Here is a 12,279-nt window from a genome sequence, read left to right as displayed (position 1 = left end):
GTTGCAGAAATGGGACCACATGCATTTACATATCAAGAAGTTTCATGATGGTTTAAGTTGTTAAGTGGTTAAGAGTTGCATTGTCGCATTGTCGAGTTGCTGTTGTCGTTGTCGCATTGTCAAGTTGTCGGTGTCGTTGTTGATAATGAAGTTGTTGTTGTTGTTGTTCCTTGTTGATGAAGATGATTATATTGTTGCTATATGTATTCTTTTATATACACTATTGATGATGTCTGTTGTGATATGTTGTATTTTCATTAATTTGATGAATTATATATTATTATTATTGGATAAGTTTCTCACCCCTTCTGTTGTAATGTTGCCCTTACGTTGGTAACACGCAGGTTCGGAAGGATGGTAGGATTGTCTGGCTCAAGTGTCTAGGGCTCTGATACATATTAGGATGGGAATCGTCGCGAATGTTTCTTTCATTCTTTTATGTATCTTATTTTGAAAAGACTTGTTGTTAGCGTTTATTATTGATGAGAATAATGTTTAACTGTTGAGGCCTACGTGCCAAGAATTTCATTGATGTTGAATTTGGATGATGTTGAATTATATTTTCTAAAAGAATTATTCCGCTGCAGTTTATTGAGATATTCTTAATGCTGGTTTTAAATAAATAGTTATTTTCTATTTATGAATTTTTGAAAAGCAGTGTGGCACTCCGTTGTATGATTTACTCTGATTATCCTAATTAATATTACGACTGTTGGGAGAACGGGGTGTTACAATTGGTATCAGAGCAAGTCGGTCCCTCCGGCCAATTAGTAGAGTCGTGTCGAGCCTAGTAGTGTTGTGTGACAATTTTGTATTGTCCTTGTTGTCCTGTTTGTTGTTTGTTGTGTAACCCTTAGTATGAACTGGTTGGAGTACAACCATGTTCATATTAATTGTTTTAGTAAGTCGGTGTATTTCTCTTCAGTTGAAGAAGATAGTGGAGCTGAGTTCTTGTCTACTAAGCAGCTGAAGCAATTAGAACGCGATGGAATCTAAATGTTTTCTTTGATGGCTTCCTTATCTTTGGAGAACCAAGCAGTGATCGATAAATTACAAGTGGTGTGCGATTTCCCTGAAGTTTTTCCTGATGAAATTCCTGATGTACCACCGGAAAGAGAGGTTGAATTTTCTATTGATCTTGTTCTGGGAACGAAGCATGTGTCTATGACACCTTACCGTATGTCAGCTTCTGAGTTGGCTGAGTTGAAGAAACAGTTGGAAGACTTGCTAGATAAGAAGTTCATAAGACCGAGTGTTTCGCCTTGGGGAGCGCTGGTATTGTTGGTTAAGAAGAAAGATGGAAGTATGAGGTTGTGCATTGATTACCGACAACTGAATAAAGTAACTATAAAGAATAGGTATCCACTTTCTAGAATTGATGACTTGATGGATCAGTTAGTGGGTGCACGTGTGTTCAGCAAGATTGACTTGAGGTCGGGTTATCATCAGATTAAGGTGAAAGATGAAAATATGCAGAAGACGGCGTTTAGGACGCAATATGGACACTATGAATATAAAGTGATGCCTTTCGGTGTTACTAATGCACCTGATGTGTTCATGGAGTATATGAACAGAATTTTTCATGCTTTTCTGGATAAATTTGTTGTTGTGTTTATTGATGATATCTTGATTTATTCTAAGACTGAAGAAGAGCATACATAACATTTAAAGATTGTGCTACAAGTGCTGAAAGAAAAGAAGTTGTATGCTAAGTTATCCAAATGCGAATTTTGGTTAAGTGAAGTAAGTTTTCTTGGCCATATTATTTCTGGTAGTGGAATTGCCGTAGATCCATCGAAGGTTGAAGCGGTATCACAATGGGAGACTCCTAAGTCAGTTACAAAGATTAGAAGTTTTCTTGGTTTGGCTGGTTATTACAGAAGATTTATTGAAGGATTTTTGAAGTTGGCACTTCCATTGACTCAGTTGACCTGTAAGGGTAAAACTTTTGTGTGGGATGTTCAGTGTGAGAATAGTTTCAATGAGATGAAGCGAAGATTGATGACGGCTCCAATTTTGATTTTACCAAAGCAAGATAAACCTTTTGTTGTGTATTGTGATGTGATGACAGTCAGTCATGCACTATTTTTAGAGTCTTTTTCATGATATTTTTGAGTTCACAAGCAAGTTTAAGCAGCAAGAAGAGCAAGAAAAGCAAGAAAATTGGAACAACTGCAAGCTGCCAATCGTATTGCGATTTTCACCATCGCAATACGATTTTTGAAGTCAGAACGCATGTTTTTAAAGAAGCCAAATCGCAGTGCGATTCTTCCTGGCGTGGTACGATTGCAAGATGGATCTGGAAGGATTTTTAGGGTTTAAGGCCAAATCGTGATACGATAATTGGCATCGTGATACGATTTTGGTGCGGCCAGATTTGCCTAATTAAGCTGAAGACAGTCTCAAACATGAGAAAATATGACAAAATATGAGGTGTCAAGAAGTAATATTAATTAATGGGCTTTGTTGGTCCAAAAAGAGAAAAACCACGTGATGCTAACTTGGAAAGAAAGAAAGGAATTAGGTTTTGAACATTATAAAAGGGCAAGCTGCACATCACAATATTCATTCACGTTTGGTGACTAGTGGATCACGTTTGGGAAATAAGGGAGCCGCACGCATCACGAGAACAGGAGAAGAAGCAAGGCTTTAAATTCAACGCATGGACAAAAGAAGCAAGGCATATCAAGTTTAAGAGAAACTATCAAGCCAATTGTAATTTCTCTTTTATTTATATTTCTTAATTCTTTTTATCATGTTTAGCTAATTCTCCAAAGGTTAGGTCTGAGATGATTCTGTGTAACCCTGATTGAACCATGTTGCTGTGAAACTCTACTTTAATGTTTATCTATCTAGTTTTATTCAATTCAATTGTTCTTAATGCTTTTTATATTCTGATCAAATATAAACATGACTTAGTGAGAACGAATGACTACTGACCATAGCTTTCGACTTAGACATAATTGAATTGTTCTAATAAACATGGTTAGTCTAGGAATGGATAATCGTTTGTTAGTGATATTAGGTTAACGTGTTTAAACCTTCAAAGATTATTAGACCACCTAAGGAATTAGGGGCTGGAAGAGGGTCCTAACTCAAGGGATTGATTAGGGCTAATTTGTTAACTATCGTGAAACTAGAGAATCATTCATAGGAATAGGTGCAGTATACCAATTAGGGGAACATAGATGATTCGAAAGACCTGATCTCATCTCTCTCTCATATTTCCTAACCAAATCTTTATTTTATGTTATTTAATTTTATTTAATCAAATCAAATCTACTGCCTAGGGCAAACAAAATATTTTACACATCCTAAATATTTACCTTATTGCTGAATTGAGATTAACACAGTCCTCGTGGGATCGATATTTTTACTACTTCGATGCATTTTTAGTACACTTGCTAAAAGTCTATCAAGTTTTTGGCGCCGTTGCCGGGGACTGTTGAGTCATTTCAATTTGGCAATTTTGTTTTTTATTTAGGATTTCTGTCATTTATATTTTTGTATATATATTTATAAAAAAAAAAAGTTTTATGCTCTTCTTTTTCTTCTCATTGTACCGTGCTACTAAAAAGTTTATCCAAGTTTTGCAGCTATGATAGACAGGGTACTCCTCTATGACACAGAAGAGATTGCTAAGTTGCAGTATGAAAAATATATGCTATCTTTTAAGATCAAAATTTTGGACAACAAAATCTCGAGTTGTGGTCATTATGAGGCAAATCAACCAGGTAGCAATTGTGAAGGGAAGAAAGAGGTGATCAACATCGATTACAATACTCAACTTCAAAATATTTTAGATGATTTCTTGGTGTCAAATCAAGTTTTATTTGAAAAGTTTGATGTTCGGTGTGGTGATCTTGTTGAGAAAGCACATGAGTCTCAGAGGAAATTGGTTCAGATGGAGAGTGAGTGTCACAAGGCTAGCGAAGAGAAGCGATTTATTTTTTATCATTGAAAAAATGCAAACAAGGCTAGCATCTTGGAAAAGCAGGTTGTTAAATAAATCAGGAAGATTAACTTTTGCTTCATCTGTTCTTTCATCCATCCCATCATATTATATGCGGATTGTCTAGCTTCCTTAAAACATATGTGACAACATTAATCAAACCACTCGTAATTTCATTTGGAAAGGTGATAATAATAAAGGTATTCACTTAGTTGGTTGGAACAAAATTGCACGACCAAAGCATCAAGGCGGTCTTGCAATCCGAACTGCATGGGAGAACAATATTTGTCTCCTAGGCAAGCTTGTTTGGGATTGGATTCAATATTCACGAAAACTTTGGGTGGATCTTCTCTCAAATAGGTACATCTCGGGTCCCTATATTCTCTATGCTACTACTCATCCCAAAGACTCACCCACTTGGTATTCCATCATTCATGCTAAAAATGCTCTCAAAGAAGGATACATTTGGCGAGTTGGTTCAGGTAATTCTTCCTTTTGGTCTTGTCATTTGAGCTCTCTGAGATACATAGGTTCGATTGTTCCTTACATAGACATCCATGATTTGCACTTGACTGTTAATGATGTATTCTCTTCCAGTGGCCAACATTCTCAGATCTTGTACTCTCACCCCCCCTCCCCCGTGCAGCTTCTGATTTTATCAACAACATTAACATCAAATTCAACCCCTCCCTAGAAGATGCTTTCATTTGGACATCAAATAAAAGTGGTGTCTGCATTGCTAAAAATGGTTATAACTGGCTGTTGTTACATACTAATACGACTACAGATGCTCATCCTTCCACCACTTGGTCTTGGATTTGGAAATTAAAATTCCCGGAAAAATTTAAATTTCTTTTTTGGTTGGCTTGCCACAATTCTGTACCCGCCCTGCTATTGTTCAACTACAGGAATATTGCTTCTTTGGATCTTTGCTCTCGTTCTGGTATGGAGAATGAGACTTTCCTTCATTGTGTTTGTGACTACTGTTTCTTTTAAATTATTTAGCACCATGTGGGTTTTCACGATTAAAACTTCTTCTTAGATATGGAGGTGAGCAATTGGTTGAAGGAAGGATCTAAAAGTCACTAATCCTTCATCTTCACAGCCACTCTTTGGTGGGCTTAGTGTCATCAAAATCTCATGTGTCTTAACAATGAGACATGGACTCTTAGTCGCCTCTCCTACAACATTCACAGCATGGTAGATTCTTTCAATCTTTGTTTCTCAAATAACTCTCCAATTGATCATGTTGACAAATTCATTAGGTGGAATAATGATAATCACTATTGTGTCATTCTCAATGTCGATGATAGTTGTCTGGGCTCACCCATAAGAGCTAGTTTTGGTGGAATTATCTAAAATAGTGCAGGATATTATCTATCAGGTTTTTCTTTCTGGTTATATTAATGACTCTTCTGACATCTTGTATGTTGAGCTTTACGCTATCTTCTAGGGAAGTAATGTAATTGATTGTCATACTCTTAGAGAGGGAAATCGTTGTGCGGACTTCATGGCCAAACATGAAGCTAATTCGGACACGAAACTGTTCTACCATGTCTCCCCTCCGGATGATCTCTTACATCTCCTTAGGATGGAGTTAGTTGGAACACTATTTTTTTTTCCTTCCTTGAAGGAGAAGAAGATGGGGATAAATTTTAGTTTTTAAAACTCTATTTTCATTTCGTGTGAAAAAAACTTGTCAACTTAACTTTTTATTTTGGAAAAATATGAATGAGGCACTACGAATATCTGATATGTGGCTCAATGGGTCACATGATATTAAATTACTTTTTTGAGGGGGAGAGGTCACTTCAGTAGCTTGCTACTGGACTTCTCACGTGTCGCTCATGCGTTGCACTATTGCATGAGCTTGGCGCACCCCATAAAAAAAGAAAAAAAAAATAAATACAGAGAAGTATAAAATGAATGACGTGCGACGTCAAAATTGCTAAAAAAAAAAAAAGTCAGAGAACGAAAATTGTGCAATTGATTAAATTTTGAGGACTTTTCTTTTTTCACCCATGTAACTAATTCGCAGAAGCATCTAATTTTACACTTTCGAGTACTTCTGGAGACAAAACGTGCAATTGAGGAAACATTAGGGTTGGATATATTGGGATTTCCTTTGGAAACGCAAGCTACCCTGCGAAACAAACCAATCGGCAAGCAGAATGGCTGATTCCGACCCCTTCTCCGGCATACCTCTCTCTCCTCCTCCTCTCGCCGAGATCAACACTGACAACATATCTCTCACTGACGTTTTTTCCGTCGTTCTCTCCAACACCAACAACATATCTCAACCGGCTCTTCGCGCTCTCGCCAACTTCATCGCAACCAAAGTTTCTACCCTAACTAACTCCCAGATAGCTCGACTCTCCGATGACAAGATAGCTCGTCTCATCGACGCTGAGTTATCTCGCCTCTCAGAGGAAGAGATAAATCGCCTTATCGTTTCCCACGTATCCGGCTTCTTCGGTAACATCGGAAGCGCGATATGGAGCTTTTTCGCTTCAGCTTTCGCTATTATGATCAACGATATAACTCCCTCGTTCATCAAACAAAATCCAGACACCGCGTTGATGTTCTTCAAAGCCTTTTGCTATATTGGATCTGGTACTTCCCTATCTATCTCACGCACATTAATTATTTATCTTCTTCATCCCATTTTAGTATGTTATGTTACTCATCATTATCATCTCATTCCTTTCTTTAGGTATCCTTAGCATCTTAATCAGCAACAAGATCGAAAAGGTATATCATGATTATTGTTATTATTAACTATTTTGGTGTTAGATTTTTTTTTTCCCTGAGCTAACTGTGTTATTTTCTTTATTATATCTTTTTTTTTGTTCTAGTGGCACCATCAAAGATTAATATCTTCACTTATTCAAGAAAGTTTGCCAAGAATGCCAGCTCCTAGACATGTTGTCCCTGTCCCTGTCGATGCTCAGGTAACAAACTCCTTTGCCTGTGTATATCTTATCTCAATGTTTTTGTTTCCAAAATGTATAGTTGTCGAAATATCTGTGCCAATCTCCAGTGGGATCGTTTGTCTAGCGTTGTAATGAGCTAGGCGCTAGCTCGTTACGTGCCAGCCCAAATTAGGTTGTGCCAATTCGTTGACCAGATTATTTTAAAATGATGAACTACTCTTTATGGAATGAACTACTCATTCTAGAGGGGGTATATAAAACTCAAAAACCCCCCAGTTTAACCAGGAGTTTCTTTCGCCTGATTGTGCCTGACCTTTTGACTTCATCACCTTGTATGCAACAAACAAACCAAAAAAAACACAATACTAAATTATGGAAACAGCATTGTTTCTGAAAACTAAGCGAGAGTAATAAGTATAAGTGTTTGTAAATATAACCGGGATGTGTTTTATGCGCATGACCAGCTTTTGTAGGTTTGAACACAAGCTTTTCTGGATAATCTCGTTTCTGATGTCTGGACTAGCTTTTCTAGATAATTGCTTTTCCAAATTTTGGACCACATTTTCTGGATAATTGCTTTTCTGAATGATCATGTTTTTGAAGGTTTGAACACGTATGAGAATTGTTGGAAATTCCGTCTTAATTGCGGTCCGCCCCTAGTCGCCTTAATTGCGACCTTTGGTTAGCCTTCATTGCAGCCCCCAACACCTTCATTGTGTTGGCTTTGAAGGGGTGGATTTAGTCCCACATCGGATAGATAGCACTCTTGAGAAGAGTTTATAAAGAGGAGGCACTCCTCATGAGATAGGCCCAAATTTCAACAAGAATGAATTGAGATTGGGTTTGGACTTTGGTGGTCAAAGGTTAGCTGTATTGTCAAAATTGGGTTTGAACCGGTTCTGAACCAGATTGAACCAAACATTCAAAAAAAAAAGTTTTTGAAGAAAGGGGTTTTATGAACTGAACCAAACCACTTAATAAATTTTAACAAGAGCGACTGAGACCACTTATTTTTGGGCATTATAGTCTGGATCTGGAGGTGTTGTTCTATCGTGTACTCTGTTTTCTATTTTATTTTTTTCTAACAGTAACAAATTTGGCTGTCATCATATGTTAATAAGTATTTGTTATTTAACTTTTAAACTTAACAAGAAACATAAACAGAAGCTGAAACCAAACAAGCCTTTACGCTTTGAGCTGACTTTTAAATTACAGTGCCCATCACCTTTGCTTATTCTTCTGGTGGCGTTATTATTGATGTGATCTCTTGCAATTTCCTTTCTAGATAATGGTCTGATGTTAATTAATAAATTTTCAGAAGCAGCAACTGATACATTCGTGGAGGCCCAGTCTTGTGCGTTATAATCTATATATGGAGGTGTTGTTCTATCTCGTACTCTGTTTTCTATTTTATTTTTTTCCAACGGCAACAAGTTTGGCTTTCATCATACGTTAATAAGTATTTTCTATTAAAACTAAAATCAAGAAACAGAAAACAGAAGTTGAAACCAAACATGCCTTTTTTTGTTCTTTGAGCTGACTTTTAAATTACAATGCCTATCACCTTTTCTTATTCTTCTTGTAGCGTTATTATTGATGCTATTTCTTGTATTTTCCTTTTTAGATAATGGTCTGATGTTAATTTAATAAATTTTCAGCTGGAGCTACCGAAATATTTGAGGATTCCCAGTTTTGTGCCTTATAGTACATATATGGAGGTGTTGTTCTATCTCGTATCTATTTTATTTCTTATTAACGGTAAAAGTCAGGCTGTTATCATATATTAATAAGTATTTTTTCACCAAAAAAAAAATGTTAATAAGTATTTGGTGTCTATTTAATTTTTCTAACGGTAACAAGTTTAAGATAGTTTTTATCTCTACATGCTATGGTATGCTGCTTTCCTAATTTTATAATTTTAAATTTAACAAATATTTTATGCTAAATGATATTGTTTTCAATTCAGGGTCTTAACCGCACTGGAGAACAACATCATTGAAGGCACATCTAGAGTTGTTCCAATCAGTAGAGTGACTGGTATGCACACATCCTGTTTTTAGTTGATTTTCTTTGTGGAGTTGAGGTGCAGATTTGAATCCCTTTAAGTAAGAAAAGTCACAAAAGGGAAGTGTTTCAATTACTGTATTTTCTACTCTAGAAAGATTGATAATATAAACATGCACCCTTTTGCTTTTATAACTTAAAGGTCCATGCCTCCATGTTATGTCTAACTTTCATGCTCTGTTGTACTTTAAGCTTACATTTGGCTTGACTTTTTTTTAAGTTGTAAAGCTATTTTATAATTAAGGCAATATATAAGACCTGTAAAAATAAAGTCAAAGTTGTTTGACAGTTTTATATATGTTTACCTTAAAAACTATATTTAAACTAATAATTGTTTGCAAGAGTAATTATTTGAAGAGAACTCTATAATTTATTATCTATACGTATAATATTATATTTCGTAAAAAAGTAGAACAGTGTATGCTATATTTTAATAATATTACAAAATATGGTATTAATAAATAATTTTCTCATAACATAATTAGCCATTTTTTATTAAAAAAAGAGAAGAATATTATATTCTCTTACACTATATTTCAAATATGATGATATATTCTGAGTTTTAATATGTAACTAATACTATAACATGACTTTATTCTAAAAAAAAAACATAAAACTTTATTATAATTATAGAAAACGTGTTATTGTAATATGTTAATATTTTGATTAATCTGGTAAAAAATAAACTGAGATGTTTTTTTGTACTATATACTTTTTTAACATTAGATGCGAACTATATGTTAGCCTATCAGGATTTCCAATACGTAAACAAACATTACCTACTGGTAGCATTTCCAATACGTAAAAAATTAAAATTATAATATTGAATGCCTTGAACTGGATATCGAAGCAGTCACCAACAAAAGGAAAGCCATAAATAGTTAGTGAAAAGTTGGATTTATGACTTTTTACTCTCCTTATTCATTGTTTTCCTTCATAAAAAAAGGTCCTTATTTTTTACAGAGCTTCTATCAATTTGTGTTTGGCCAAACTTCTCCTTAAAACAAGAAGAGAAATCATAAAAAAGTTGGGCCAAACGCAACCTAAGTAGCCACTTTTCTAACTGGAGTTGATTATCAATCTTGAACAAAATAACAAAACTGCTGCTGCTGATGTTATTGATGTTGTTGTCTATGTTGTTTTTGGTGTTAATGTTGTTGTTTGTTTCAGCCTACAATATATAAAGATAAAAATAAGTTTGATGCTATGAATCTTTTCTAACTTGCTTTTTGTTGCTATGTTGTAATTAGTTATCTCTGTTGTGTTGTTTGAAGGAGAGAGTGAGTGTATAATTGAATTGAATGAATGGAAAAAAGGTTCAAAACTTTGCATTTATATAGGGAGGTAAAGAGAAAATGTCATCCTATGCTAAGAGAAAATGGGAAACAGCAAGACTAAAAAGAAGAAATAAAGTTGACCCCTTTGACAATTTATGAGGTGTTGATTAGACAATGCAATTGATGTCATTTTGAAATGGAATTTGGTTCATTCCTTAACTTATTGTAAACAAGTGTTAATACCATGATGATTTAAACTATGGTAAAATTATATCTAAAAACATTTGGCATTTAATACTATATATAAAGAGGATACATGAGTTCGTGTTGACATTTTCCTTTTCCTATTTTTACTCTTACAATTTAAAATATGTATATTATATCATATTAGATGGGGAGAATGTACATTTATATAGGCAGGAGTCTCCTAGTCGATCCCCAATTAATAGGGAAGATTAATCAATACAATAGATAGTGAAGATAAAACTAAACAGCCACAAATTTCAATATCTCAACACTCCCCCTCAAGATGGTGCATATAGATCATATGCATCCATCTTGCACATGTAATCTTGTGTTTATATCCTGTTGAACATTGCTTGTTGAATAAAGATTTGAGAACTAAAATAACCAACGATTACTGGAAGGTAATGGTAATACGATGACTGCTAATATAAACCAGAGAGTGACCCTGCCATTAGGTTAAGGGTAGGGTCTTTCTAATCATTTGGAAACGTTAGAAACAATCTATCTGTGATATTCATAATATGACATAAAGAAGAGCTACAAAAGAAATAATCTTTGGCACACTTGCTCTATATGTAGTTGTTTATCTATAATGTTGTCTCCAATAACTTCTCTTCCAATTTATTTCATTTATGATCCCAAGAGTCTGCCATGAATGGGAGTCTTTCTCTTTGGCGCTTCTTATATTTCCTCTTTTCAATTAGCTATATAATTTCTACTATTGCCATTTATTTGAGGGTGAGATAGATGATTCGTTTGGTCTTCACATTATGTCCATGAAGCATGTATGTATATTAATCATATATCATATATAAAGTAATCAAAAGGGGGAAATTACATTGCAAAGGTTTCATGTGTTGACAACTAAATAACCAATTTTTTCTTTTTATTTTTTGAATGACAAATGTTGGTATGTTAATTGTTAGGTTAGTTTTTTTTTCTCCATTTTTTTTTTTGTTTGGTTAGTTTTTTCTCATTGCCAGGATTTGAACCTTGGACCACTAACTTCTTAACTCTTAAGCTCAAACTAGTTGAGCTACTCAAGTCCCCCTTAAATAACCAATGTTTTGTTTTGTTATTTATATTATAGTTGATTATCTTCTATGTGTGTTTGCAAGGCTTATCTCTTTTGCTTTTTGTTATGATATGAAATTGTAATTATACTCTTGTACCTGGTAGAAACCATTCCTCCATATGTTTATTCTCTGTTGGGTACCTGTAACTAGAGCTATTACTGGATTGTGACACTTTTCTGGTTTCAAATTTCTAGCTAGAATTGTTCTCTTTCCTTTTTGAATTTTGCAAATCCCTTTAAGCTGTCAAAAAGTACCCCTATAATTGTTTTCCTCCCATGGCGCAGGCATATGAGCAACGCATTCGGTGAAGAGAAGTTTGTTAGGAAGTTGATGAAGAAAAGATTCATCAAGGGTCATATTCAAAACTGTTAGTTGGATTTGAGTAGTGTTTTTTTATTGGGTAATTTTGTAACTAATATGTGCTATTGTGCGGTACTTCCTTGCAAATAGGGGTTACTTTGATTTTAGTCTCGGTAAAAATAAGATTTCTTTCAATTAACCATCGTAATTTCAAAATACCTTTAATTTGGTCCCTCGACAAATTTTGTTCTTACATGACACGATGTGTCACCATAAACTACTAATAAAATATTAGCAAATATGTTCCAATTAGAAAACTAAATTAGCAAAACGTTCCAATTAGAAGACCAAATTAGCAAAGCAACTAAAGAAATCATTCAAACAAGATGTTTAGAACTCAAATTCAAAATAGAAAAAACCCGTTGCTCTTG

General features: G+C 34.6%; 1 protein-coding gene and 1 pseudogene across 1 annotated transcript; both read left to right on the top strand.

Annotated features, from left to right (window-relative positions):
• The first annotated feature begins 5,627 nt into the window (after window positions 1-5,627).
• On the top strand, window positions 5,628-5,836 carry LOC146921121 (U2 spliceosomal RNA; annotated as a pseudogene).
• Window positions 5,837-6,092: 256 nt separating this feature from the next.
• LOC146921120 (uncharacterized) lies at window positions 6,093-12,047 on the top strand. The gene is made up of 7 exons (XM_085714538.1): window positions 6,093-6,565; window positions 6,666-6,703; window positions 6,808-6,903; window positions 8,204-8,263; window positions 8,544-8,603; window positions 8,852-8,922; window positions 11,833-12,047. The coding sequence occupies exons 1-6, from the start codon at window positions 6,124-6,126 to the stop codon at window positions 8,882-8,884; spliced, it is 729 nt and encodes a 242-aa protein (XP_085570664.1). The 5' UTR covers window positions 6,093-6,123; the 3' UTR covers window positions 8,885-8,922; window positions 11,833-12,047.
• Window positions 12,048-12,279: the final 232 nt, after the last annotated feature.

The sequence above is a fragment of the Medicago sativa genome, chromosome 5, assembly GCF_051527215.1.
Source record: "Medicago sativa cultivar Bolivia chromosome 5, Bolivia_mono, whole genome shotgun sequence".
NCBI classification, from domain to species: domain Eukaryota; kingdom Viridiplantae; phylum Streptophyta; class Magnoliopsida; order Fabales; family Fabaceae; genus Medicago; species Medicago sativa.
This window is presented reverse-complemented; position numbering and strand designations above follow the sequence as displayed.